We start from the raw sequence: 27,485 nt of genomic DNA, 5'->3' as shown, positions 1-27,485 counted from the left end.
GGCATCCGAGCCACGCGTGGAGAAGCAACTAAATATCTACACGTTTCTTTTTCTTTTTTTCTTTTTCGAGATACATGTATGTAGGTGCTACCTATAGTGGCAAGTCCATGTCTCCTCTTGAATGCGACTAGTTCAAACGTTACTTGTTTGTGTGTGTGTGTAGTATGTGCATCGGAGATTTCGCAACACCGCAGTACACATGTAAGGTCGAGTATACAACGCAAGGAGGAAGGGAAAAGAATATCCCGCCGCACGCGACCTGCGGAATGCGCCTGCACGGAGTTTATCCTTACTGAGTAATACTGACCGTACTTGCATGTGAGACATGGAAGAAAGTACATATGTATGGCAGTGGGCTGACATTCCAGCGAGCGTCAGCTATCACTACCAGTGGCGCGGCGACTGTTGACGGTTGTATCCGAGATAGGATTATCATTTCATAATCATAATGATAACGATAATATCGCTAGTACTGTACCGTCCACAAGGATGATAATCGTGGCGTCGCACTACTGCCGGGGATGCATGCATTGTGCATCCAGCCAGTAGTGTACAACCCGGTCTGCAGCCACCTCATTCTTGTAAAAAGTCGGCGACCGCGGCTAAGAAGGCAGGCTGGCTTCGATCGTCTCTAGAAGCCGGAGGAGAAGAGAGGAGAAAGGTGATCTCCAGTGGCGAGATCGAATGAGAAGCGGCCGGTGGGCGGGCGCTGACGTAGCCGGAGCCTGGCACTAAGTAACTACTATATGCTCTAGCCGAACCATGGCTGCGTCTCCTTCCTCTATGGTTCAGCGTGAATCCTTTTCTCTCTCCCTGTTATCCCCTCTCTTCTCCCTATTTTACCATCGTGTCCGCTCTCTCGTCTCCGATATTCTTATATCTCCCATACCACCGTGGTCTCACCGCTATACATACCTGTCGTGTATATATATACCCTGTCCAAGTCGACGGCGAATGCCTAGTTAACAGCTAATGCCAGGCTAAATCCGCCCCGTCGTCCCGCCGCAAGTCACGCGGGCGTCTGATTCTGTCTGATAGTATACCTTCGATACGAGCGAGCAAGCCGTCAACAAAACAGGGGAAGGGGAGAGGAGATCGCAAATGCCAGCGCAGAGCTGGCTGTGTTTCGCGTCTTGCTTGTTTCATCCAGGCTAGATTGGCCGCTTTCTCGCCTACTGTTGCTGGCTCGACTCACCGACTCGCCGACGGAGGCTGCAGTCTAGACCTTCGACACTTGTTTATTGTCTATAATTGTCTATACAGCATATACATACCTACACACACTCATATATATACTGTTATTGATGGACGACATGAATCCGTCGTGGTGGGCCGGCATGCCTCAAAAGCAATTGAGTTGGGACGCCGAGCCCTTCCCAGGGCTTTCGCCAGATTCTCTGACCATGAACAGCCCAGAAACGGTCGCTTTAAACGCGACCGATCACCGTGCCGCCACCCCGGTACACCTCGAGAAGAACGACTACTTTTCCTCCCCCTGCACATCGGAAGACACAGGACTCTCTGAAAATAGCAGTTCGGCCTCTGGTGGCTCGAGCCCTGTCCACTCCGGCAGTGAATCGCCATCCTTTGAGTCCGGGTGGCAGGACCCAGTCGACCAGCTGCCTTCAGCGGCGAATATCGCGCCCCCGGAGATATTATTTCAGATCTTTTCTATGCTTAGCCCGAGAGATTTCGACAATGCTCGACGCACTTGTTCGCAATGGATGCGGGCCAGTTTGCAGCAGAAGCTTTTGGAGAGCATGGTCAAAAGGGCCGGGTGGTGGGATGCATGGCAGCAGGACTGCCAGTCTTATCATCCTGCCAACGGTGTCGAAGAGAGCGTTGTGTGGCGATTAAGCAAGCGTTTCTCAACCGAGTGTGTGCTATCCGGCCGAAAGGCAAATGTCGAGAAGAGCGGCTTTTTATCGACTGGAATGGTCGATTTTGGCCAGTTATCTCGCGAGTCGCTCCCCAAAGAGTCGCCTGGCCTGTCACGCGATATGTTCACTGGCCCAGCACCAAGATTGACTGCTGCGTTTAGAGACCCGGCATTTTCGCGTTCCATCAAGTTCAACGTCAGCGGTTGCGGGCATTATGTTTTGGCAGCGACGGGCTGTATGATATATGTTTACTACCTCGGGAACCGAAGGCGAGGCGACACTCGCCCTCATCGACCATCAGGACGGGAACTGGAGGATATGCTTGGTGACAACGATCTTGACATTTTACCAGTGTCGAGTATCGGATGCCCATACGAAGTGTTATCGGCGACTATTGATACTAGCACGCCGAAGTTTGTCATTGCAGCGTTACTGCGAGGACGGATTGGCATGATCTGTGATATTAAGGGTGTTCCTGTTCATCCATCCAGAGACCGAACATCGTCGCTACTGCGTCAAAACTCCGGCAATGAACAGCTACCTAAAAATGAAGCTGTGGCGTTGAATGAAATCCGCGAGGCGATTGCCTCCAGTGCGGCAATTGAAGAAGTTGCTACGCCAGACGGCCGACCGCCTATGCCGCCGCGTACCGTCTCAAATCGCAGAACTATGAATCGACTGACCCGTACGCCCCGAAAGTACTTCCACGACCTCTGTTCGAAGGAAGATCCCCCGCGAAGCGTGTCAATCTGTCCCGGTCGGAGATGCGTGGCTTTTGGATGTGGTTCCGGTATTGAGTTACACTGGTTTGACGAACGAACCCAAGAAGACTCGAGAAAGCTCTTCCCGCTTTCGCAGCCTGCCGAGGTCTTGCATTTCCTACCAAATCGCATTGAGATTGACGATATTTCGAAGCTCCGACTAGTTTCATCGCTTGCTGGTCCGGGTGCTTCTGGCTGTCAATGCCATCGAGCAGCCAACGGCGAGGACGTCATCTGCCAATTTCATCTAACTTCGAACGCAAACTCTTTCACGCATTGGACTCCTCGGAGGAATGGTCGTTTGAGTCTTGTAAAAGCTACACATTGTCATCACTATCGCGCGATCCCGGTGAATGACGGCCTCCATATCCTTTTCATCGAGCCAGTCTCTGGTCTTCTTTGCATTGGCTCAGATGCGCCGATTGGTGGACCCACAAACTTGACACGGGCTATGATTTGTATTCCTCCATTCGGCAACGACATTAGTTTTAAAGAGGAATGCGTTCCTACTGTTTTTTCTATCGGGTCGGACTTGAATTGGGGACTGCGGGTTGTGGCGGCATATCGAGATCGACTTGTCCTATACACTGTGCCTGTTGACGTGTATAATGTCCTTCGACGGGAACGAGAGCGACAGGGCGATGGCGTGATGGGCGACAGTGATTTGGCTAGGGACTGGTTTCTCGACAGCGAACGTAACTCCAAACGACGCGGCAGTCTCGCGCAGAACCAAAACGGCGACTGGGAGTTTTTGCTGCGAGTGAGCTATCGGCCAACCGCCATGCTCTGGCCGTTGAAGATATATGGCAAAGAGATCGGCCGTATGGAAAAGGTCGTTGAACTCTCAGTTCAGACGTCGAGTGGCGGAGTGCGTGTCTGGGCATTCGGTGCGTCTGGTGAAGCGCGTATCTTCGACATTGATACCCATACCTCGAAGAAACGGCCTGTCGTTGACATTGCTGTTAAATCCATGGGCATCGCATCGGACGGCAGCATTGGCTCGGCGATGTTGGTTGACCGTGCGGAATCGGGCCTGCTTTCACCACTACCAGTCAAAGCCACACGCAAGCGAAAGCAACTGAGCCAACCAGCGCCATTCGACCGGAAGCTGTTGAACATGTGGAAGAACAACAATTCCAACCCCGCCGATGGCGTCAAAAATACCGAAATGCTCCCGTCATCTGTTATAGCATCCCCCTCCCGGCCATCATCCAGCGCTCACGGCCCTGCGAATAGACCTCGCCGTACCTCATTCGCCGCGTGCATTATGGACTTGAAGATCCCTGAACTCAGCCACCGCGACGGCCAGTGGATTAACCATCACGCTGATACAGAACGTGGTTGTTCAACCGTGCCATGCACGCCAGCAAGCGAGTCTGAAAATACCGAATTCCACGACGTTGCGTCGTACGATCCGCAAGAAATTAGAAGATTTTATACAGTCTGGTCGACGTCCTCGGCGAATCCTTCTGGACGATGGCGTTGAATATTAGCGTGTACTGCATGATATATATTCACATGACATAGTCTTCATGATACGATTGATGATGATGATTTTTATGCTTTTAGTTATGTTTCACGAGCGTTGATACAGATGTATAAAACATTTCCACAAATAGCCTGTTTCGACAGTCCAAGCTATTTGTGGCTAGCTGATATACTGTGGATATTCAATTTTATAGATTGTATATAAATACACCATTTACTCAGTATTACGTTAATTGCTATCAGACTGATCTCATCTCTGCTAACGCATGAACCTGTTCCAACCTCTCGACTAACCACGCCTCTCACAAACACTGATGAAATTCGACGTCGGCCCTGCAGCTGTAAGCACTCATGTATTTATGTAGAGGTATACACTCACCACCCAGCCAAAACACATCCTTTCTCGCATCATGCACCACTGACGTCGTCCCCGGCAACACACTACACTCCCTATCCTCCAACACCTTCACCACTTCAAACCCCAACCCTTCACCCCCTTTCCTCCGAACCCGCCACACCGTCGTCGGCACCCCGATCGTCTCCGGCGTCCCCATCGCCTTCAACATCTTCTGCGCCTTCGGAAACCCCGCAGCGAAGATATCCCCCTCCGCATCAACAGAGAGGTTATCAAGCGGCATCCCTAGATATATTTCACCCACTTTTGTGAGCGTGCGGTTAGTGCTTAGCCTGTGTATGGAGACTTCGCCTGTCATCGCGCTGGGCGTGTAGTACAGTCCATCTGCACCCCGTACAATCCCGTTGGGGAAGTTGAATCCTGAGTTGGATGCGATGTGGCATTTGCTGGTCGCGGAGCAATACGCGATGCTCCCGCCGCCGAGGAGGAGATCGAGTTCACGGCGCTGAGAATCATACATATATTAGGCCGAACCTATAATTACATATGTACTTGCTTATAACGAGTACATATGTATATGAGAGCGTGACTTACAAAACCAACTACATTCAACCTAATCAGTACCCTAACCACAAGTCATACACAACAAGAGCCATACGTACCTTTCGCGCTATGATCATTCGTAACTACAAACCCCCCATCGCCCGTACTAGCAGGCCTATTTGGCGTCTGAATAGCCGGATCAGAAATCGTTCGAACAAATCGCAACTCGGTCTCCCCGCGCACGAGGTCGAACACCTCCACGGTCGAATTCGCGCCGTGCTGCCGAGCGTCTACCGGGCTCGAGGAGATGGCGCTCACTGGCCGGTGGTTGATGACGAAGAAACGTAGCCGCCCCTCGTCATTGTCGAGAACCTGCACGTCGAACCCGTGCAGATCGATCTCGCGGCCGCCGGTGGCGCTGGCGTACGGCCCGGTGAGCTGGAGCTCGTGCACGCCGTAGAGCTTCTCAGGGCCCGGCTCGTCGATGTTCAGGACAGAGATGTGATCCGTGAGTCCTCGCCCACTGGTGTTGAGTTTGTCGGCACTGGTATCTGGTTAGTGAGAGACTGTTAGGAGAGATATGGATTGACGCTCACGCGGGATTCCAGTGCTTGCGACTGCTAATCGCCGAACAGGCGGCATACAGTCGGCGGCCGGAATCATCGAGCCATAGATCCTCGCAGCTGTCGAGCAGGGGGTGGTAGATGCGGCGGCAGGAGTATGGGAATTCGTCGATTGATTGTAGGTCTCGGCCGTAGCCGAGAGTTGTGAAGAGGATGTCTTTGACGACGAATTGGAAGAGCACGGCTAGCAGGGCTATGATGCCGCCAGCGAGTTTGAGCGCCATTTTGAAGTATTTATGTTGAATGTTTAAGTATGGATAAGTATGGATATAGGATGATGTTCGGTATGTTGAAACACGTGACTGTGGATATCGCAACAGCTGGAATGTGGATAGGTAGTCTGTCTATCTAAATCGAAGAAGAGACAGATACAGCAGTTCCTGCACTCAGCCCAAATCATAGCCGATGGTTGTTGAAATGATCGATTTATCAATTGATGTCCTATTCAGTTGTAGTGTTGTTGAGCCGAGGCCCGACGCAATAATACCTGTCGGATAGATTGATGCCAGGCGTCCTTCCCCTCATTGACTTTCCTATCTATGCAATGAATCGGCATAGTCGCTTCGCAAGGATAAAACTTGGTCACAGGAGTTACTTTGAGACAGTGGCGACTAACATCAATGGGTATGCTACGGGTACATATGCAGACTAATAGTCTCAAATGTTGTACATAAAATTCGGCGGGCAATGTATTCTATACACAAGATTGCTTTAATAGATACAAAGACAGCTAATATTGAGGTAGCTTTAGCAGACAATTTCTGTCATAGCTCTAGTCAACGATATAGAAATTAAAATCTTTAAGAAGAATACTACATAGAAAAAAGAAACGATGATTGAATATACAATCCATGTCCCAGTTAACGCGCAAATTATGAGAGATTATAAAAAGAGCATGAGTATATAGGTACATCTATACCCATTGACATCTCTAATTATCTCGCTCTCCATAGTTGCAGTCTCTAAGTTACTGACGTAATTACTTCTAAGATCAGCAAGACAATCTACACCTAGAATTCTACAGCATCTTAAGGAACCTCTTCTACTTCATTTATAGACCCATTGTTACCCAAGATTCCAAAGCTTGCGCCGGGAAATGCTGGCACAGATAAAACTTAGAATCAGAGCGAAGAAGGACAACACATTTGTCCATAACGAACTTCATGCAGCCAGAATACTTTCTCACGTTATGAACCGCAAATGATCGCTTCATTGCAACTGAAGTGCAACTTTTGCACCTAAAATGATGGGATAGTATATAGACCCTCGAGTCAGTTTTATTTTGTCTAATGTCTAAGGAAACATAGGACAGGATCTCAGCGAGCCGCTTAAAATCCGCGACCGAGATGTTCCACTGATGAGCCCCTTGCTCTATATGCCCTGCATAGATCATAAACCCTGCGAAAGGAAAAAAATCCGAGTTGAGACAGATCAAAATATAATCCTCAAATTGGGTACATCGTGTAACCAGGACTTTGTGCAGACCGGGAGAACAACGGCAACAGTTGACAGGCTCAACGCCACCGCCGCCGCTATAAACATGTAACTACGAAGAGAATAGGGATTCTCAAGATTACTTGGGGGATCTAGGGCAGCTTCCGTAATGGGACTCTCGCCTGATGGGCTAACTCGGCTGCGTTCCGCACTTTTCCTGAGAGCGGATAGACCAGGCCTGTAACGCTTACCATACGGTCAACAATGAAACTGTATATACTGTATTGTGAGCTCCACGTTGAAAACCAAAACCACAAAAATGCCGAACATTGCCGGTGGCCTTCCCTCGTCCATCCCACTCCCATCCTACCCCCAACAATAATCACGCAGAACTCCTCCAAGGCCAATACAATCGTAAATGTCAGATTCAACCACGGTGAAGCTTCCGACTCGTGCTTACCAGGCATGTGTTCGCTGCCGCCGTCGGAAGGCCCGCTGCATAGTGCCTGAGGCGGCTTCGGGATCCCGCACGGCGTGTCTCCGCTGCACGCGGGAACGAAAGGAATGTGTCTTCACAGCAGAACGCTCTCGAAAACGATCAGCCTATTCCCCTCAGCATCCAAATCAGGCCCGCATTCATATAGCCAATGCGGCGGAGTCCAGTCATTTTGGAGCTGCAGACAGCCATCTGAATGTAGAACAGCCGCCTTGCTCCCAATCATCGCCCACAGCCACTCCTCCCAGGAGCGAGACAAACCGGCGAGAAGCGCCTTCGATATCAAGTCAGCTACAGACTGAATCCCCTGCTACCGAATTATTAGATCGTGTTACGCACACGGTGCTCTACAACCAAACTGATGCTCTGAACTTGCTGTTTGAGGCCGCCGAAGCCCATCACAGCAACGATGGATCTGCCCGACGCATAAGGTCGGAGATCGACGGCTCGGATGCTTATCGCAGCTCGATGTCAGAGCAACAAGGCGGCCTTCTTTCTGCTAGCTCTACTTCTCAGAGAGTATTCCAAACTTTTCCCGTGGCACAACCTTCCGACGCCGCTGTAAGAGCATTTGGTAAGTTGAAGTTTGTTAGGAAAAGGTGGCTCACGGCGCAGGAAGCTATCACATATGTTGAACTGTATGTATTCGGACGGTAGTAACCCGTATTACTTCACTAACCGACTTGGAGATTTTTCAAAAATTTGGGCCCTCTTTCGCCGGCGACCAACAATTTCTACCGCCATCCATCAAATTACCACCTGTTGGTCAAACAAGAGCCTGTCCTGTGTACAGTAATTCTTACTCTTTCCACCCGATATCATGTCTTGGATGTAGAAGGGTGGCTGTCGCGCAGTTATTTCCTTCATAACCGCCTTTGGAGATACAGCCAGTCTCTGTTGCAACAGGTGATTTGGGGCCAGGAGAAAGGGATTAAGAGCGCGACGCGTGGACTAGGCACCATAGAGGGCCTTCTTTTACTGGTCGACTGGCATGCGCGCTCCCTGCATATGCCACCGGATATAGAGGCGTGGGATTCCGACGATGATGAGGCCCAGGATAATGAATCCGACAGACCCTCAAAAAGTAGGTAGAATAATCTTCCTTTGAAAAGGCACTCGAAATGACAAACTATTGCAGTCCCTAGCCGGTGGTTGGAAGGGGTAGTGGAGCCGATGAGACGGTCAGGCAGAATGTCATGGTGAGTGTAACTTTGAACGGACTTTAAAGGACTGTCTGCAAAGAAAGCGAAGCCTAATGCGAGTATTTTCATCAAGGTCTCTTGCCCAGTCCGCTGTCAGCATTGGACAGGAGTTACAAGTTTTCGATGAAGATAAAGATGGCTCAGGATCGGATTCTGCTGGTTGCCCTGGGACCATTGAAGAGTTTACCATTCAAAGACGTCGTCGTATACGGATTCTGCTATACATGTATACCAACCAGCTAGCTTTTAGGATTGGACTTGCACCACTCATTCCCCAATCGCTTCTCTCTATTCCTACCAATTCCTTTAAAAAATCGACTACCGACTACGACCGTGAATGGTTCCAATTGATGTCCCTCTCGGTAGACCTGTCGAGACTAATGAGGACATCGTCAGACCTTCTTTTTTCATCTCAAAGTGCAACCCAGAAATTGGTTTCAAATGGTAGATATCAGCAGATTTTAGAACACTTCAAGCCGATGCTAGACAGCTGGTGGGGAAAGTATGAACAAATACTCGGTACGGGCTTTTTCCCTCTTCGCTGATATATGTAAAATTCATGCTGATGTCGTATTCCTTTCTCAGTCGAAGATCCTCTCAAAGACCTCTTCTTAATAGACTTTTTATATGCTAAAATATACCTGTACTCTTTCTCTTTACAGGCGGTTGCGGAGAAAATTCAGAATTATCAAAGTATACCAGGTCTTCCTGATGTACTTTTATTCGCTGTTCCTGATGTCAATGCAAAGGATTGTGAGTTCATCCAGTATGTCATTGATAGCGCAAAAGAGGTTTTGCGTATAATCATAGGGTTTGCGCCGATGGGAAGATTAAAATTTCTCCCTGTCCGCGTATATATTCGTGTTATCTCTACATGCATTTTCCTACTAAAGGTATGTCATAATCTCCTCTAAAATTCATAGAAAAGGTACTCTGAGACTTAGACAAATTGGGACCACCAGGCACTTGCGCTTGGCGTCCCTCTAGATGAACTGAACGCCTCGCTTGACCTGATCGACCAGAGTGCGCGAGTTCTCCGTTTACACAGTGTTGATGATGTTCATCTTGCCGGGGTTTTTGCATCTCTCCTAGAGACTTATACCCAAGGCTTTAGAGAGAGATTTATTATCATTCCTCAAGTGTCCAGATCAGATGGGTCTATACTTGGAAGTAGTAACTCTAATCCGCAAGCTGCCTCACTAGGGGTTGGCTTTTTTTCTAATTTGGAAGAGTCGGGCCGCAATCATGGTGAAGATGCTCCAATGCAGCCAGATACCTCCCTCGAAATCGACCAGAGCTGGCTGGCACACCCATTTGATCCATCAATTGCGCCATTTGGCGTTGGTTTCACCCAGCCGATTTGTGGTTTCGATAACGAGCTAAATTTTGTATGGAATGCCGGTCAATGAAACCTGTCAGGCTATTTATAACTTGCAAGCTATTAATCCCAATTTCGATCGGGCAATCTAGTCATCTACATAGGATCCTGCTCCTCTACTCCCTTCCTTCTCGTACAACCATCTATTTCTTCACTTCACCTTTGTATTTTAATGTATCAGTGTTAGGTATTCTAACAATGCATGATCGATACTCCCAGTCAGACGGACCTCAGTCGTACCACGCGATCTCAGGTATAGGCCTCGCCACGGCCGCGGGTCTACCCAACTGGGCCACCCATTACCCATTTCTTGGCGGGCAATGAGTAGAGAAGTCCAATCCACGTTGGGTTGTGGTAAGCTGGAGAATATTCATGGATATTTAGATAAGATCTATAGATAGAACAAACAGTATAGATAGGTAAATTTTATGAAGTGTATGAATTATATAATCAAGTTATACTTTCATGAAAATTGATTACCTCATTGAGAAGATGAATCTCGAATGATGTAGACCATGAGGATATGCCATTTCGAAATGAAAATGATTTTATGTGGACAAAGAAAAGTTGGAACTAACTTAAGTGAGATTTTACTGTATTAGAGGATATAAGTATTAAGTTGACCTCTCTAAATGGGATATAGGGAATCATCTAATTAAAGCAATCTGTAACACCACGTAAATACAGGTCTCTTGGTAACCAAGTGAGACATTATAAATATCTAGATAGACATGAGGGTCTAGAGATTAGATAGGCTGAGCTTGACTCAAGCTTTACTGATGAGGCTAGGTGACCATCTAGATTATTGATATCACTTTTATGCTGATGAAGATGGAAGTTTTGCTTATTTTCTTATTTGTGAATAAAGGTCACTGGAGATCAAATTTTGAGGTTTTTTTGATAGACTCCATGTATAAGCAATCAATATATATTTTTGTGGGATTAAGGTTTTTGGATGCAGAAGATATTAAGGCTTTCAATAGTCTTTTGGAGCAGCTACGTGACCTGAATAATAAGATGGGTTTAAAACATTCTATCATACTCTGAAAATGAATTTCATTGTCCATTAGCACGGATCGTTCACTTGTTAATGTTGTAAGTCAGAGAAAGGATGATTGTCATTCTATATCCTGAGGAAACTTGAGGTTTTATATACACAGCAGAAAGATTAGATTGACTTCCAATAAATCTGGTATTCAACGGAATAAATTGCATCAATGTCGCTTTTTATATCTACTTGATCAAGTCTTGGTTTTCAACACTACTACTTCTAAATGTGCCTTTCGGTACATGCCCACTGCCTCGGGCAAGAACGCATCTAAGCCATCCTCTAGGCTGTCACAATAGAATCAATGCAAGGTAGCCAAACGCTCCAAGGCGATAGTTTATCGTTACGATGACGACATCTCCTCTCGAAGCAAGATTTCCTCCATCATATTCTGACAGTGACCCTGCGCCTACGAGAAACGCGCCACCATGTATGTAGAACATGACAGACTTTAATTGAGCACCCGGCAGTTCAATGTTGGTCTTAGGGATAAAAGTAGTGAAGATGTTGAGGAACAACCAGGCTTCCGTACCCCCAAGATTATATTTTTGGGTGCAGTCTGAACCGTAAGCAATTGCTGATTAGCTCCCCAGTTTATCAAACATCTGAGAATAGGTAATCGCTCCTGCTGCTCTGCATAACGAACACCTAAGAAGTGAAATCCGATACGATTACGGTAGCCAGTAATTACCTGCTTACCAGTTTGTATTTCAGAGAGAAAAGCCTGTGAGCAGCAATGTCAAACCTTGCGGAATATACAGCATGGTAAATTTTTGATTGAAAACTAATTAGGCAGTAAAGCAAATTAGTCGTTTGTTGATGTCCAATTTGACAGGCTGTCTAGGTATTTATAATATCCCATAAACATTAGTTAATGTTAACTTTGATTTAGTTTATAAGCTTTATTATCATAACGACGACGGTTGATTTGATGTCGTCCAATTGGCACTTAGAGAGTCTCCTTAGTTGTTATTGCACCCGCTCCACCTTCCTCTTATATGTAGAGATGTGGCTAGCTCCATAGTTTGTTTATACCTACAGGATGTGTAATATGGCACAGGCCACGCATTTCTACCTTAATTTAGCAGTCCACACGACGTACCTCCTTGGATACAAACCGCTAAGGCGGGAGTGCAAGATGGCGTAGTTTGAGTTGAAATTGAAACAGGGCATCCTCTGGAGCTCATGTAGAGAGCAGCTGCAGTGACTTCATAAGCTCGCTATCCGCGTCAATCCGTTCTTGTTAAGGGGGTAGTCTAGATTTACTCTATAATGGAGACTATAGCCGTTTCGTTCAACTTTTCCGGAAAGGTCAAATCCGTCCTTTTCCTGACTTTGCCGACCACCGAGGGCAACCACGGATCATCCATCCTAGCTGTCGAGAGGTTCTACCGATCTAGGATCAAAGAATTTTTAGATATGATCCGTAATAAATCCTCCTCTCATAGCCCATATGCATCAGAATACTCTGTACACAGTGCGGGTCGCGGGTCTTCAAAACCTTTTGTCTATCAACACAATCATCCAGCAAAACTGATAGATTGGGATTCCCGCAAATGATTCATAATTTATTATGATGACTTCCAAGTGCGATGGATGGTCCTATTTAATTAGGTTTATCAATGGCAATGATAACCGCACCTACTTTGGAGACGCCATTTTGCCTGCTGGTGCCTCCGGCCTGGAAGATACCGCTGAGCCACTGTCCCTGGAAGCTCGTATAATTACGGGGAATCCGTTGTCAACAGAGTATGAAATATCCAACGAGCGAGTTCCTGTCAAAAAACTCTTAGGACCACTTGTCCGAGAGATTGTTCCAGATATCCGATGTATCGGTGGAAACTATAAGAGTCATCGTAAATCCCAATCCCCTGTACCCCTGGCCGAAGAGACGAAGAAATTTTAGACGCTAACACGTTTCATTCGTTTGTTCTTTCTATTTGAAATAGTCAAGGAACTAGGAGTTAAGCCTCCAAAATATCCAACGATGTTCCCAAAGCTCAACAACGCCCTTGCCGATCATGGAGATGTCACAGAGATTCCTAGAATTGCGCAGGATCAGCAAGCAGATTACGAAGGAGAGCTAGTCGTTGTTATCGGTAAAGATGCCAAGAACGTGTCTGAAGCTGATGCCTTGGATTATGTTCTTGGTTATTCAATTGCAAACGATGTATCTGCAAGGTACGGACGGGATGTCATTTTCGGGGACAATGGCAGGAGAATAATTAACAGCAGCTAGAAAATGGCAAATGGATCCAGATTTGGTAGGAACAAGCCCACCGCCACAGATGAGTTTCTCGAAAAGTTTTGATGGATTTTGTCCTGTCGGCCCATGTGTTGTATCTTCCAAGGTTAGCTACAATTTCTTAATTAAGCATGATATGAGGGAAATATCGGACTAAAACCATTCTAATTTCCTCCTTAGATCATCCGCGATGGTCTTGATTTGGCCCTATCAACAAAAGTGAATGGCGAGCTGCGTCAGAAAGGGACTACTTCGGATTTGCTCTTCAATGTGGCTCAAATTATCGCTTTTTGTAGTCAAGGAAGTTCTTTATTTGCTGGGAGTATCCTTTTAACGGGAACTCCATCGGGAGTTGGAATGGCTATGAAGCCGCCTCGATTCTTGCAAGACGGAGACGTGGTTGAGATCAGCATAGAAAAAATTGGCACCTTGCGCCATTCGATTAAATATGTTTGAATGTGCTGCGGCTTTGGAAAAGGAAAGTTCCGAAGCAAACTTTGAAATGCCCCGAGTAAAACTCTCACAACAGCATCTGGCATGATTCTAGACCTAGTATTCAGCATAGGGACAAGAATCGAAGATAAGAAAAGAAACATGCAATTTCATATATTGAGCTTCAAAAACATACACATAATCGCGGATTTGCCCAAGAGCAATCATGTCGTCTTGTTTCTCGAGTAGCTCACAAAACATTCTAGTAGTTAGCGTAGGGTCATCAGGTAGCAAAGCCCTTTTTTTGCGTACCTAAGGACCAAAATCGACTGGTCAGTGTACAGGTACGATACAGACTAGGTAAATTGTCTAATTACAAATTTTTTAAAATCTTTTGAATTTTATATCATACCCGACACACCTCAATACAACGTAACAAGATACAGGAATATTATCTTGGATTTGCAAGGTAATTTTTACCCCAAAACCAGTGATATTATATACATATTCATAGAACATAAATTAAAAAATAGAGCATAATAGAAGCGATAGATAATATTTTGCATTTATATAAGATTAGTCAACAGACATTTAGTATTTGATAAGCTAAGAAATTATTAAATTAATACATTTATTTCCTTAGCTTCCTGTTCCTTCCCCCTCTTACGTAGTCAATTTACTAAGTTCATATGCCAGAGTCTCCCTCAACAACTTTGTCCGTTGAAAATGCATTCCATGATTCGCATGTGCCTGTCAAACTGTCTTCGTCGATTAGATCTCGAATGATGTGGTATCGTTCCACGAACTGTAATGCGAATCCTTGGGACTGGTGCCAACCAATGTGGCAATGCATTAACCAAACATCGGATTATCGGCTTGAAATGTTAAGAGTAGATAGCCAGCTGTGGGTAGCGTTGCCGTATCTCTTCTGAGTGGGTTGATCAACGTAGTGTAAGAAGAAGCAGTGTAGTTCCCTGTCCCCTGTGCAAGGATAGAGAAGTCATGCTCGTGTAAGTGAATTGGGTGCGGTGTGGGGATAGAGGACTCGATAAGGACGTACACCCATTCGTCCACTTCTGAAAGCTGGATTATCCGAATCAAAAAACGAACTCTCGTTATTGTATATTTGAAGTAAGTTCGGGTTGTCCCATTTCACCTGCATTGTAAACCCATCGAGGTACAATCTCAATAGATACTCACATTTATTCGCCATTGCAATGACACCTTGTAGGTATATTCAAAAGGAGGGATCTTGGACACAACTGGTTGAAGATTGGATGAATCTTCATCTCACAATTATCAACATACGTGTATCCAGTTGTATTTGGTATGCCTGGTGAATCACCGTAGTAGACAATACTGCGGATGTTATCCGCGCTGTCGTTCTCTGAACATGCTGCCTGTGGAATAGCCCTTAACCAAAAGTTATCTACTCCAAATGATTTATCCGCCGTGATAATAACGTCATATCGTTGACCTGGTTATGGACATATCATGTACATAAGCTGAATGTTCTCACGTTGTGATTATCCACAGAGAGACTCACCTATGTCAATGCTAAGGATCGTTGTAGAATGCGGCTGGATCGGAACCAACTCGTTTGCAATTATGGTGAGTGCATTATTATCCACAGGAAAATTGAAACTAATCTCAATAGCTGCGTTGATTACGCGCAGGGAGATAGGATGTCCCAAGCGTCAATGAAATATCAAAGCGAAACCGCGTCTGGGCTGTAGATCCATCAGCACAATAGACGTTTGTGACATTGATTAAACCATTTTCTTGGCTCAGAGGGCGAAGTCTGATGAGTCCAGTCGTTGGGGAACAGAATACCCTCATCTTCACCGTATTTTGTGCTGGCAGGGCCATTGATAACGATACCCCCAACGACTCCCTCCCAAACCTGTAAGCCGAAATGAGAGTGATACCATGAGCTTCCGTACTGTATAGCTTTCTATGTGTACGTCTTAGTTGATCCAGGGGGACGGGACACTGGGTAATGGGTATTACTCTATCCATCATATTGGTGTAGTTTTGTCGAATAACATGGAAAGAAAAGCTTGTACCATTAGTGGAAGACTGTAAGGCATTAGTGACATGAACCATGACTGTATCTCCCCAGTCTGCAACCATTGTGGAGCCGTTAATGACAGGCCATGGATACCCATCTGGAGCAACAGTTACGTCGGTGATCTCGAAATGATATTCTCGAATTATTCCTGTATCTAGACCGGTTATAGTGTGGTCAGTATCAATGTTGTATTCACACTAGGTCCTCCTATCACTGGCCGTATTCCCGGGAAATGATGCAGCGGCAACACCGTGGGTGAATGCCAATACTGAGAAATGGAATAGTAGTTTCATGTTTCACGTGTAGTATTGAAATTGCTGACAGAAAAGAGCAAAAATGAATAAAAGGCACTAGATCGCAGAGACAGAAATAATCATTGTAATTAATCTTCATCTCTTACTTTGTACATGAGACTCCATGCTCAATATATTGAAGCCACAACAAATTCTACCTTAAACCAAACCGTTTCTAGCTTCTAGTACCCTGAGCCTAGCAAGCTCAACTGAAACATTTAGGCAACCTACTTTAATCCCCAAGTACAGGCCTTAGCAATAGAGGGAGGCTAGATTATGCACCTTCACGTACAAAATATCCGCATCATTCATTTCACAAAGTTAAACATCTAATTATACATTTATACCAATGAACTACGTAATATCCCTTGGAAATGCTGTTGAGAAGAGGTTGAAAGTGTCTCTCATACACAGCAACCGCAGTAACTCGATTTTCTCTAACGAGGCACAATAGCTACTAAATTTAGCAGTGTCTCTTATGTTGCGGAAAATCGTGGAAATTCCGCAAATTTCCGGCATTCCACTAGTGAAATTTCGGTTGAAAAGAAAAAATATTTATAATAATAATTATGATGATGATAATGGGCTGTGGCCATCAGCAAATGTCAAAATATGGTCGTTATTTATTCCAATCGTTAACTGTGATCCGTTAATTAGTTTTTGCTCAGCGGCCGAAACAAGCCGGTAAGGGTTCTAGAGCCCAGGGTGAGAGGTTCAGAGGCACCGGAGATTCAAGGCAAGCCACGGATATTAAGCGGACCTAAATAGACCTTGTGTGATTTAATAACCCAGGGATCTAAATGATTCAATATCACAACGTGCACTGACTGGTAAATTGGGTATATCCTCCCTCCCCCATAATTTAAAACAGTCGGGAAGATAGCCTGGTATTCTTCATTTTCTCATCAGACTCCATACAGTAGATTAAGCGTTGATGGATCAGCTACCTTGCCATTTCCGTATACTTAGTTATGTCCTCACAAGAGCTCTTAGAATTTCGCCGGAAGGTTCAAGGCACATGGCAATTGCTAAGTTATCGCGCTGAACCACTGAACAATGACGATCCTATCTATCCGTTCACGAAGGATGCTCAAGGCATCGTGATATATTCGTCTGATGGTTACATGTCTGCGCAACTGATGGCGCCAAGGCGAGTGCCATTCCATACACCAGATCGTCTATGTGGTACCGAAACCGAGCTTGCCGATGCTATGAGATCCTACATGGCGTACTCTGGGAAATTCGAAGTGTATCTAGACTCTGATGGACGCCCCTGTCTTCTTCATACTATGCAGGTGTCATCCTTTCCAAATTGGATAGGTGATACTCAGGAACGTTCGGCACACATTACTGAAGACATTTTAACTTTAAGTCCAATCCAGCCTGTGGGTCTTGCGGTATGTCTTTACTGTATTTCAACATTATTAAGGGCACTCGGAGGTCAACTAATAATTCCTCTAGGGAAAGCTTGTACGGCCTGTCCTGCGACTCAAAAAGATTACGTAAGACGTCTGAAATGTGGAGAGATTTCGAGAATCTGTATAATCTAAAGAATTAGAACTTAAATATTCTACCGGGAATGGTTCTCAAGTTTTAACAAGGGTGCATAGGAAGGAACTAAGGAGGTCAGTGAGGCTAGATGACATGTATCGACGTTAGGACAGACCTATACGTCTAGTATTACGAGATCATTGGGAATCTAGGATTTAGGATTTGAATATTATTCCTAATTTATTCCTATCAGTCAAGTTAATTGTATAACAGACATTTTCATACGAAAATCCGGCATAATCTTGTGATTTCAAATACGATCAAATTTACCTCTCATTTTCCTCCGAGTTCGTATACAGTATAGACCTTTAGTGGCTAGCATTCCCTTAATTAGATTTTCACATAAATACTAAATATGAAATTAACAAATGTATTCCGGTAATATTTTTAACATTAATTAATGGTCTGAAACTCTTATAAGAGAAGGGAACTTTGACCACCGTTTGATGTGTAATGACTTGACCAGAGATAGTTGTTTTAGTTGGCGGTCTTATGGAGGATTATAACGTTATTTCTGAAATGTAAAACGTATTTGAGCGAAGTGTAGACTACTCCGCAAAACTAACACCATGAATTAGCGTTCCAATCTTCGAGATTGTAATCTCGATCTTGTCCCCTGGCTTCAAATATTGAGGCGGCTTCATCCGTGAGCCTACTCCTGCAGGTGTTCCCGTTAAAATAACACTCCCCTTTTGTAGGGTTGTTCCCTGGCTAAGGAATGCAATTAAACGCGGTATAGTAAAGATGAAATGCGAGGTTGAGCTGCTTTGCCGAATCTCTCCGTTTACCTTGGTCGTCAGGGTGAGATCATGGGGATTTTTCAAACACTATATATGATACGTAGCCAATTAGTAACTGAAAGATTCATCGTGGGAATTCTGAACTCACCTGGCTGGATACAATGCAGGGCCCTATCGGACAAAATCCGTCAAAGCTTTTTGAGAAGCTCGCCTGTGGAGGAGATGATATTCCCCATATCTTAGGATCGTTTTGCCATTTTCTACAGCAAATTAGCCAAGAAAATAAGGAAATTACTAGATAACAGAAGTGTACCTTGCTGATACATCGTCTGCAACTGCATATCCTAAGACATAAGTCATTGCTGTGTCTTCTGTCGCATTTTTACAGTCATGACTGATGACTACCACTAGTTCTCCCTCATAATCAGCTTGATTATCTTGGGCAATTTTGGGTATCTCCACAATGGAACCATGGCCGGCAATGGTGTTCGGTGTTTTCGGGAACATGGCTGGATGTTTTACGGGTGCAACACTGACTTCACTGGCTGACTTTTAATTAGAATAGCTCATTTATTTTCTCTAATTACTATAAAAATACTAACCGTGGTCGGCGTAGTTTAAGCCAATGCATCTGATAGCAGGCACCGTGTCTGGTGTCAGAGGACCAAGAAGCTGTTTCACCTTGACGATCGAGTCTTCTCGAACCTTGCAGTCTCGATCGAATGGGTTCCCATGAATGAGTCTGGCCTTTAGCTCTACTCCAGAACCATCTTCGGCACCGATACTATAGTCATCGGCAGGGAGAATTGCGTCGCCGAAGTACACACAGTCATCGTGTTCACTTACGAACCGGATCAGGTGAGTCCATGGTACAGTATGAGACATGTTTAAAGCGACAATTGCTGTTCGTCTCAAAGATAACATTTACATTCAATGCCTTCTTCGTGAATCGTTCTCTGGCTAAATAAAAGAAGGCGGTTTAATACCATTTAGTTCGAATTAAAGCCTAGACGATATTAGTAAGTAATCATGATTTTCAATAACTAGTTCCATATTTTTCATACCGTCTATTTCCGTTGAATGCCGGGAGACAGCCAAATCCGTCCCGGATATTTAAATTATTCACGAGGCGTGAAAATATTGAAAGCAAGCTGCGTAAAGTCCGTTTTCATTGCTTATACATATATTCCTAGGAACTTAAGATGTGAAAACATATGTGGAATAAACTTACGCCGTACGGGTCAACTTCATTTTAATAAGTACTATTTATTGCTCGTGTGCGTGGTATGCTTCCAAAACCATTTTCCATGACGGTCTTGCCGTGAAACGTAACCACCAGTCATTTAGATGTGATCGTGAAGTTATCAACTCAGTCTCCCCTGCACGGATCAGGCCACTTATAGTAGGTGCATAAAAGATATCAACAAGGGAGAAAGTTTGACCTGCCAAATACTGTTGCTTGCTGAGGATGTCATCCAATATGTCCAATTTCATCTGTAACACCTCGAGAGCCGCCGTTACGGCAAATTCGTCGGTTTTTTTCCCTCTCAGTCTAAGAAGAATGGATACATGTCAGTTTGATCAAAGCTCGGCAAACCCTTGTTTAATTTTAAGTTGTAAAAACTTACGGAAATACATATTTTTGCAAGTAAATTGTGGTAGCAGGAGGATCAAAATGTGATAGTTCCACAGATGCCCACTGTTCAAACAATGCCCAGGCCTTGAGATCTTCCCAAGGAGGGACTAGTGGTGTCCCAATATTGGCGTATTTAATAGCCAAGTAACGTGCAATGGCTCGGGATTCTATTGTAATTAATTTATGAATTCAAAACCTGATCGTTTGTCGATAGTCCATGAACAAAGAGAGATACCAACCAAAAATGACATATTCTCCATCCTCCAAAATGGGAACCGTACCAAAGGGATTTTTATTGAGGAGCGGAGGTGTCTATACGTGTTTTGCGACGGTTAACATTGATCATATGCTGACGGCCGTGAATTTGCCACATAAGAAAGACTGCTTCACACCTTGAGTTCTCCATTTGCCATGTCTGGCTGGTAGAAACTGAACTCAATTTTTTTCTCCGCAAAGACGAGGAGGATCCGTGTTGTGCATGTTGACTTTGCAAGACCAATCAACCTCAACGATTCCTTATTTGCGGGCATTTTGTTGGGCTAACTTTAATTTGATCAACGAGAGGAACGAACCGTGGTTTGGAACCCCATATATCTGGATGAATATATTAATCTAAAATGGGTATAACGATTATATTTAAAAGGTGCGGCATCTAACGGATGTTTTGGATAGGTGCGGCAGTTTCAGGCCCGAAAATCACTTGGCGAGCAGCCGCCTAATGCCTCAGTCATAAAGAGATCTAGACTTGTGTGTCTGAATAATCATAGCCATCTTCTCCTGGCCCCAGGACGGGGGAGATGATGGAGGGGAGAGAGGGAAGACTGACTCAGCTAGCCCATTGACCTTGAGAGTATATGAAGTAAGGTAGTGCTCTTGCTGGGAATAGTCCTACAGCTGCATATATGCGGTTACTATTTAATCCCTTTCTCGTTGAAATTCTATAACCTTATTCTTTTACGTCGTCATCATGGCTTTCGAGAAGGAAACCGTCCAAAGCAACGTAGAGTCTGTGCCAATTCTCAGTCCCGTTAAGTTGGCGCATGTCGTCTTCCGCTCAACCCGGTTGCAGGAGATGGTCCAATTTTATCAGAAATTACTGGGAGCGCATGTTGCGTTCCAGAACAATATGGCTGCTTTTCTAGCCTATGATGATGAGCATCACCGGATTGGTATTCTCGCCGTGCCAGAAGGGTTATTTGCGAATCAGCCGTCCATTGTACCAACCATTGATCATGTTGCTTTTACGTACAACAACTTAGATGACTTAGCAATCAGCTACGAGCAACGAAAAGCAGCCGGTCTTAAACCAGTATGGTGTGTCAATCATGGCTCTACTACTAGTATGTACTATGACGACCCGGATGGGAACAAGGTGGAGATGCAGGTGGACAATTTCGAAACAATGGAAGAGGCATTTGCATTTACCAATTCGGAGGCTTTTCACATTAATCCAATAGGAACAGACTTTGATCCTGATGAGTTTGTTCAACGAGTTAGATCCGGTGAGGATCATCGCCTCATCAAGAAGCGCGTTGAAATTGGACCAAGGAAGTTTCCAGGAGTTTCCTGAATTCGGGAAATTATCACGATATTGAAGCGATATTGAAGACTTTAGGTTACCTAGAGGGCCATTATATATAACTTCACCTGACTCCATTTTCTACATATGTCATTTAACTTTAACGCGTTCTACCCGGCATGAGGTTGTGGCATATCTATCACAATTGTCTTTGTATACGTTATTGCCCCGTGCTTCATCTCGTTTGACTTTGATCAGAATGATTTACTGCCTACTGAGTCATCAACAATTCCATACCATGCCGTAGGGGTAAGACCAGACACATAACTGACAACGCCTATAAAGCCGTTAACTCCAGTAGAACGATCATTGTGTTAATTTCCCACTGGAAATTTACCAGTTTGACTACATTACGAGCTGAGTTAATTGAAGGGGAAAAAGGATTCAAATGGTGTACTTTTCCGCCGTCACTAGCGGAATCAACGGACTAGAAGAACTGAGCGGAATCATGACCTCAGAAGATCGCCTCATTTTAAATCCCAAGATCTGGGGGTTTCTGGGTATGTTCTGGGTGGATTCCCATGTAATTATCACAGGCGGCCTCTATGAAATATCTACCACGATTATATCCGCAGTACTATATGTTCTCCGTAGTATGTAGAACTCTTGTGTGAAGAGCAGACCAATGACTATTTCAACTCGGCTTCGGTTATCACCTAGTCTTTCTCTTACTCGCTCAAATACCCCATCTGTCTATATGTGAGAGAGATATAAAATTAAATGTAAATTACATATATATATTATGTTGAAACAGGATTAACGAGAGAACAGTAGAATTGTTGCGTGCCCTTCCCGGCTTCCTTGGGGGTTTATGCTTTCTTGTACAGGTTCTTGATCTTATTTGATTATAGTTGCCCAATCAAATCACAAAGGAAGTCAAAATTCCCCTTATATCCAATAATATTTTGACTTGAATGCATTCCTGCCGCGAAATTTGTATTCGCGTTGTTACATAGTTGATGACAACTGCTTCAGTCATCAGGTTCCTTTGTCGAAACACGCTGCTCTCTTAGATTATTCAGACCTAATTTCTTGGATTGATCCGACCTATTATAGATTAACTTGCTCGGCGATGATGCTTCAGGATCACTCCTCATTTGGTCTTTCAAGAACTTAACAAATCTTGGCAGTAGCGGAAACAAACTCGCAATCATGATGCTAGCAATTTCAGCGACCCTAAAAATGGATTTTCAGAGTTATTATCACGACCCGTAGAATGATTTGCAACAAAAAAGTGAGGTGACAAGAAGACTTACGCTCAGAGCCCGACTGGAAATATTGTCTAGGAGAAATCGTCAGTGAGAGTTAATTCTTACTCCGTATACTAGTCTGAAGAGGCTTGATATGCAGGTCCTAATTGAAAATGGTCAGTCTCAACGTCATTCAATGCACAATTACTGGTATTTTATATCACAGGACGACGGTTGTGAAAAAAGAAATGACCCAAAAACATATACTTTATTACTTGTGATAGAAAGGCACAGTTCATATCAGTCGAAGGTCCGCGAGGGAATGCACTTGAGGTGTGTTCATTCATTGGAAGAATCTTGAGGGAAACTCCCACAAAGCAACTGGTAATGGAAATAAGACAACGTTGAAGGTACGCAATCACATGGAAGCTGAGAAGAGAGGCGTCTGAACAACAAGATATTAAACAACCTGCGGAATATTCTTTGTTTAAGAAGATTTATTTTACTTGATCGATATGGCCATAGGTATCTTTGCGTGCATCTTAATCGATTTTATAACTCAAAGTGGCATATGAAGGATTAAATATATCAACCCAGGTTTACTAATGCAAATACACATGTTTACTCTGCTGTAAAGATGGGATACATATATAGACTACCTTAACAGAGAAAATTGATATAAACATCACTCCAATTCCACGGACACAATCACTGTAATTTTTAATGAACTTGATAACTTAACTCACTTTATAACTGTGTGACTGAATGAGATTGTATTAAGGTTGAAATAATTTAAGGCAGAGATATTTTGATAGAACAATAATATAAATTGCATTGAACAACACAATGAAGCCCAAGATAGTAATATCACAAGTGCAAGCCCATTCAGGCCCAAATTAAGCTAGGAATAATGCCCTTAGGGGTTATGAGAAAAATATTAAGATAATTCATCACAAGTAGTGCTGTATGACATAACGAAGGCGTCATACTACCAGTCTTCAAGTTTCACAATGAAATGGTTAAAGGCACTAGAAAAGATGCATAATAATTCAATTGTGCAGGTTATACTGATATCTCAGTAGGAGAATATTATAATAGGAAGGAGAGTAAAAGATTAATCAAACAATCAATAGGGTTCTCTTGGATATCTTGACATGGGTTATATAAGGTAAAATACTATAAATGATAATTCAGCAGAATCAACTGCATCATAGCCTGCAAAAAATATGTTTTATCAGTCTTGTAGATTCATCATTAAAGGTAAAACTATCTCACTGTAAGTAATCATACATTAGAGGGTAATTAGCACATTAACCTGTTGATAGGCGTGTCTAGATTGAAGTTATAAAGGGTGAAAATTGTAATATCCAAAAAAAGGGAGTTTAAATTCTCCGATGAAGATATATGGGACTGGATAAAATGAGCTATAAATAGCTTTTTAAGAGTATTTTTAGATAAGAGGGCTAGGTTATATTAGAGAATAAAATTGAGTGGTGTATTGGGGTCCTATCATGGTGATTTTCTGATAGAATCATCGTATTGAAAAAAATGGTCCTAGTTATTGGTCTAGAACAAAAGTGTTCTGAATAATGATATTGAGAATAGGTAGGGTAGGAAGTGTGAGATCGCACTATATATCCGGTTAAAATGAGGTAATCATGTTCTTAGAACTATCAAGTTACGAACCCTTATTCTGCGTTGCCGGCAGCTTCTGCAGGCTCTGGTTCGACCAGAAACGCCAGTCATATCTCAGGTGGAACATGACAATGACTGTCAGTGAAAGATGACGAGTATGAGGAGATTCATCGTCAATGGCAGCCTAGGCACTATACTATATATAGTTAGAAATGCGGGCTTTTAAGTAGTTAGACCCTCACGTTCGAATCAGTCTGGGGAAGTGGAGGCCGGCAGTGAGTTCGGGAAGTAGAGTTGGAATTAATTTCAGCTGTTGCATCATCATTCTATTACCTACTATTACCAGTGAGATTAACGCTTTGTATTGTTGTATGGTAACAAATACTAATCGATACAGTTCATGCTACTATCCAATTGTCAAATAATAATGACACCAAGCTCCAGAAGTACAAGGCAGAAAGCGAATGAAATATATATTCGTTAAGCCTTGAGATTTCAATACTTTAAAGAAAGTGAACACAATTAAATGTTCTAGAACTAACTAGTGTGACAGCTAGATCTGGGTATCAAAATTAATTAGAGCATTCTTAGTTCTCACTCAATTGAAAATTCAAATCAACTATACATCGTTCAAGCTTAAACTAAATTCGATCTGATATTGCAGCCATTGGCAGTTTTGTCCAAAATATGACAGGTAACTCAATCCGTCGGGAAGATCAATAATACGAACGAAGAGTTTTCACCCCGGGTATCACCGTTCTAGAGCACTAAAATGATGCCCGACGAGGTACAATCACGAACTGTAGAAGAATGACAGGAACAGAAACCAAAATGATTATTCCAGCCATTAAACCAGCGGACCCACGAAGGCCGCACGAGTCAAACATATATGGGAACCAAAATGGACCGGTCTGATCATATTAGTTCTGGAACTTTTAAGCAGTATGTCAAGTGAAACTAACAAAGCCCCAAGTACATCGAACAACGTTAATTGCGACTCCCAAAGCAGACGCGTTGTTTTCTTGATAACAATCGGTGGTATCTATGAGATTTGTCAACAATGCTTCTTGCATGAATCTAAGATTGAGCATCCTGACATGTGATGGCGATGGTAGTGACGATCTGGGCTCCAAAACCAGCCACTGCAGTACCGACAATCGGTCGGATACTCCAATGTAAAGGTTCGGCCTCTGCTAGAGTAACGCAGAAGATGACTATGCCAGCAGTAGACAGTGCAAATCCTGGGTAAATCAACCACAGCCGATGCTCTGGAGTGGTATGACTGGCTGCCTTTTTGAACGACTTGTTCTGCCACAGATCGCTGCTGGGACCTGAAACAATTTCTCCTAAGCAGCAACTATGCAACGTGTGAAGAAAATCAGAAAGAAGCCTCTCGTTATTCAAAACACAACCGGCAACATCACATGACATACCCGATAAGAAGACCCAAGAAGTTAATTCCCGTTTCCTGCGCATTGAGATGAAAGAGGAGTCCAAAACGAGAAGCAATTTCAACCGGTATCAACACTAGAGTAAAATTGAAGACTATTGCATATGCGACGGTCGGTATTAGCACCCTTAAATCACCAAGAACTCGAAAGGGGAGAAGAAGCTCTTCTTTCGTCAGAGGATCAGCGTTAATCCTGCCAAACTTGAAGTGCTGCCTTAAAAATCCAGGTTGGTTTTCAGTCCTAGGATGATTTCTGTTATACAATGTCTCAGTACCGAAAAAAAGGCAGCCAAAGAACTGAGCAAAATTGATCTATAGGGAGATTAGTCCAAACAGATAGAATAAACAAAGGCAGCATCATTTATTTGGCTTACGATGGCCATGAGCCAGAACATCCATTCCCAACTGAGATGCTGGATAACAAAACCCATTATAAAGGGGCCCACTGGTGGCCTATATTAACGTCAGGCATGGCATAGAGATTGAAAACGACTCCATCCTTACCCCAGTGTCAACATAAGTCTTCAATTTAGACCAGTTAGTATGTAGAGGCTCAACCTGTCGAAAGTTGTAGTGTTACTTACGTCCAAACACCCTAGTTCTACGTTAGTACTTTCGACAGACACAAATCTGCCAAGGAGAACGATTACCATTGCACGTCCCCGTTGATGTGTAAAGAACATCTCAGCCACCACCGCTTGGCCCATCGCTATGCCCGGGGAAATGAAGAAAGCTTGAAAAACCCGAAGTGTCATGAGAGCCCCATAACTCTGTGCTAACGCGCATCCAATGTTGAATAAACCGCTTCCAAATCCGGAAATTAGCCAGACCGGCCGTCGGCCATATCGACTTGCAAGAGGAAACCACAGGAGAGGTCCGAAAGCGAGAGCAATCATCTGGTTGTTGTCACTCCTAAGCAACCCCTAGTTTATGCCATCTCCAAAAGGAACATCAATACCTGAGCAGATCCCAAATAACTTGCAGTGGTTATTGAAGTGTCAAATCGCACGGCCCAAGTATTAAATGCTGGAGTAACCCCTACGGCCCCAGCAGTTGATATGAGGCCATGAAAGGCAACAAGCGCGAGGTTAACGTGTTTCTGTGTATTTAATCAGCGATACACGAGGAAAACAGGGCCGTCGAGTGCGCAATCACCTTCCATGAGGGCCAATTCAAGGGATCTTGTGGACCCTGTATCGGTAGGGGTATAAGATTCGCTGTCCCATGTCTTGCAAGGAGGTACGATCGATGATCCGGAGTTAGGGTTTCGACGTCGTATAATGAATCCTCAATATATTCAGCGTCGGCCTTCAAGTCCTTGGCCGCATCATTATCTCCGCGAGGAATTCCGGTCATTCTAGTAATCTCCATGATGCTAATAGGCCAGCAAATACAGTCCCTTTACCACAGAAAGCGAGCTCAGATGTAGGATATCCGATATGAAATAAAGGTGCT

The 27,485-nt window shown here is 44.2% G+C and overlaps 10 protein-coding genes across 10 annotated transcripts; 5 read left to right on the top strand and 5 right to left on the bottom strand.

The window, feature by feature from the left end:
* Window positions 1-1,337: 1,337 nt before the first annotated feature.
* BGW36DRAFT_287082 (F-box domain protein) lies at window positions 1,338-4,127 on the top strand (the record flags this gene model as incomplete). Its single annotated transcript, XM_046210478.1, has 1 exon — window positions 1,338-4,127. One exon carries the CDS (start codon window positions 1,338-1,340, stop codon window positions 4,125-4,127), a length of 2,790 nt encoding a protein of 929 aa, XP_046076412.1.
* A 275-nt stretch (window positions 4,128-4,402) lies between these two features.
* BGW36DRAFT_369272 (serum paraoxonase/arylesterase-like protein) lies at window positions 4,403-6,231 on the bottom strand. Its single transcript, XM_046215108.1, has 5 exons — window positions 5,624-6,231; window positions 5,147-5,571; window positions 5,079-5,086; window positions 4,509-4,989; window positions 4,403-4,462 (listed from the first exon to the last, which is right to left on the bottom strand). The coding sequence occupies exons 1-5, from the start codon at window positions 5,872-5,874 to the stop codon at window positions 4,419-4,421; spliced, it is 1,209 nt and encodes a 402-aa protein (XP_046076411.1). The 5' UTR covers window positions 5,875-6,231; the 3' UTR covers window positions 4,403-4,418.
* A 1,185-nt stretch (window positions 6,232-7,416) lies between these two features.
* Window positions 7,417-10,259, top strand: BGW36DRAFT_369267 (uncharacterized protein). Its single transcript, XM_046215107.1, has 6 exons — window positions 7,417-8,218; window positions 8,270-8,664; window positions 8,719-8,779; window positions 8,856-9,301; window positions 9,368-9,675; window positions 9,745-10,259. Exons 1-6 carry the CDS (start codon window positions 7,503-7,505, stop codon window positions 10,189-10,191), a joined length of 2,373 nt encoding a protein of 790 aa, XP_046076410.1. The 5' UTR covers window positions 7,417-7,502; the 3' UTR covers window positions 10,192-10,259.
* Window positions 10,260-12,784: 2,525 nt separating this feature from the next.
* BGW36DRAFT_288829 (uncharacterized protein) lies at window positions 12,785-13,909 on the top strand (the record flags this gene model as incomplete). Its single annotated transcript, XM_046210615.1, has 4 exons — window positions 12,785-13,064; window positions 13,158-13,389; window positions 13,448-13,559; window positions 13,634-13,909. 4 exons carry the CDS (start codon window positions 12,785-12,787, stop codon window positions 13,907-13,909), a joined length of 900 nt encoding a protein of 299 aa, XP_046076409.1.
* A 661-nt stretch (window positions 13,910-14,570) lies between these two features.
* Window positions 14,571-16,249, bottom strand: BGW36DRAFT_393743 (Cupredoxin; the record flags this gene model as incomplete). The annotated part of the gene is made up of 8 exons (XM_046217840.1): window positions 14,571-14,704; window positions 14,743-14,961; window positions 14,996-15,109; window positions 15,144-15,362; window positions 15,432-15,529; window positions 15,661-15,839; window positions 15,872-16,110; window positions 16,171-16,249. 8 exons carry the CDS (start codon window positions 16,247-16,249, stop codon window positions 14,571-14,573), a joined length of 1,281 nt encoding a protein of 426 aa, XP_046076408.1.
* A 971-nt stretch (window positions 16,250-17,220) lies between these two features.
* BGW36DRAFT_422952 (Lipocalin-like domain-containing protein) lies at window positions 17,221-17,755 on the top strand (the record flags this gene model as incomplete). Its single annotated transcript, XM_046219771.1, has 2 exons — window positions 17,221-17,646; window positions 17,711-17,755. 2 exons carry the CDS (start codon window positions 17,221-17,223, stop codon window positions 17,753-17,755), a joined length of 471 nt encoding a protein of 156 aa, XP_046076407.1.
* A 593-nt stretch (window positions 17,756-18,348) lies between these two features.
* On the bottom strand, window positions 18,349-19,425 carry BGW36DRAFT_393742 (uncharacterized protein; the record flags this gene model as incomplete). Its single annotated transcript, XM_046217839.1, has 4 exons — window positions 18,349-18,627; window positions 18,689-18,800; window positions 18,854-19,085; window positions 19,143-19,425. 4 exons carry the CDS (start codon window positions 19,423-19,425, stop codon window positions 18,349-18,351), a joined length of 906 nt encoding a protein of 301 aa, XP_046076406.1.
* Window positions 19,426-19,806: 381 nt separating this feature from the next.
* On the bottom strand, window positions 19,807-20,706 carry BGW36DRAFT_422950 (putative glutathione-S-transferase theta, GST; the record flags this gene model as incomplete). Its single annotated transcript, XM_046219770.1, has 4 exons — window positions 19,807-20,092; window positions 20,169-20,343; window positions 20,416-20,488; window positions 20,569-20,706. 4 exons carry the CDS (start codon window positions 20,704-20,706, stop codon window positions 19,807-19,809), a joined length of 672 nt encoding a protein of 223 aa, XP_046076405.1.
* Window positions 20,707-21,143: 437 nt separating this feature from the next.
* Window positions 21,144-21,746, top strand: BGW36DRAFT_393740 (glyoxalase bleomycin resistance protein dioxygenase; the record flags this gene model as incomplete). Its single annotated transcript, XM_046217838.1, has 1 exon — window positions 21,144-21,746. The coding sequence occupies one exon, from the start codon at window positions 21,144-21,146 to the stop codon at window positions 21,744-21,746; it is 603 nt and encodes a 200-aa protein (XP_046076404.1).
* A 3,601-nt stretch (window positions 21,747-25,347) lies between these two features.
* On the bottom strand, window positions 25,348-27,401 carry BGW36DRAFT_393750 (major facilitator superfamily domain-containing protein; the record flags this gene model as incomplete). The annotated part of the gene is made up of 9 exons (XM_046217842.1): window positions 25,348-25,491; window positions 25,543-25,622; window positions 25,678-25,970; window positions 26,014-26,342; window positions 26,405-26,483; window positions 26,535-26,552; window positions 26,655-26,926; window positions 26,989-27,129; window positions 27,186-27,401. 9 exons carry the CDS (start codon window positions 27,399-27,401, stop codon window positions 25,348-25,350), a joined length of 1,572 nt encoding a protein of 523 aa, XP_046076403.1.
* Between the last annotated feature and the right edge of the window lie 84 nt (window positions 27,402-27,485).

The sequence above is a fragment of the Talaromyces proteolyticus genome, assembly GCF_021365285.1.
Source record: "Talaromyces proteolyticus strain PMI_201 chromosome Unknown BGW36scaffold_2, whole genome shotgun sequence".
NCBI lineage: Eukaryota > Fungi > Ascomycota > Eurotiomycetes > Eurotiales > Trichocomaceae > Talaromyces > Talaromyces proteolyticus.
This window is presented reverse-complemented; position numbering and strand designations above follow the sequence as displayed.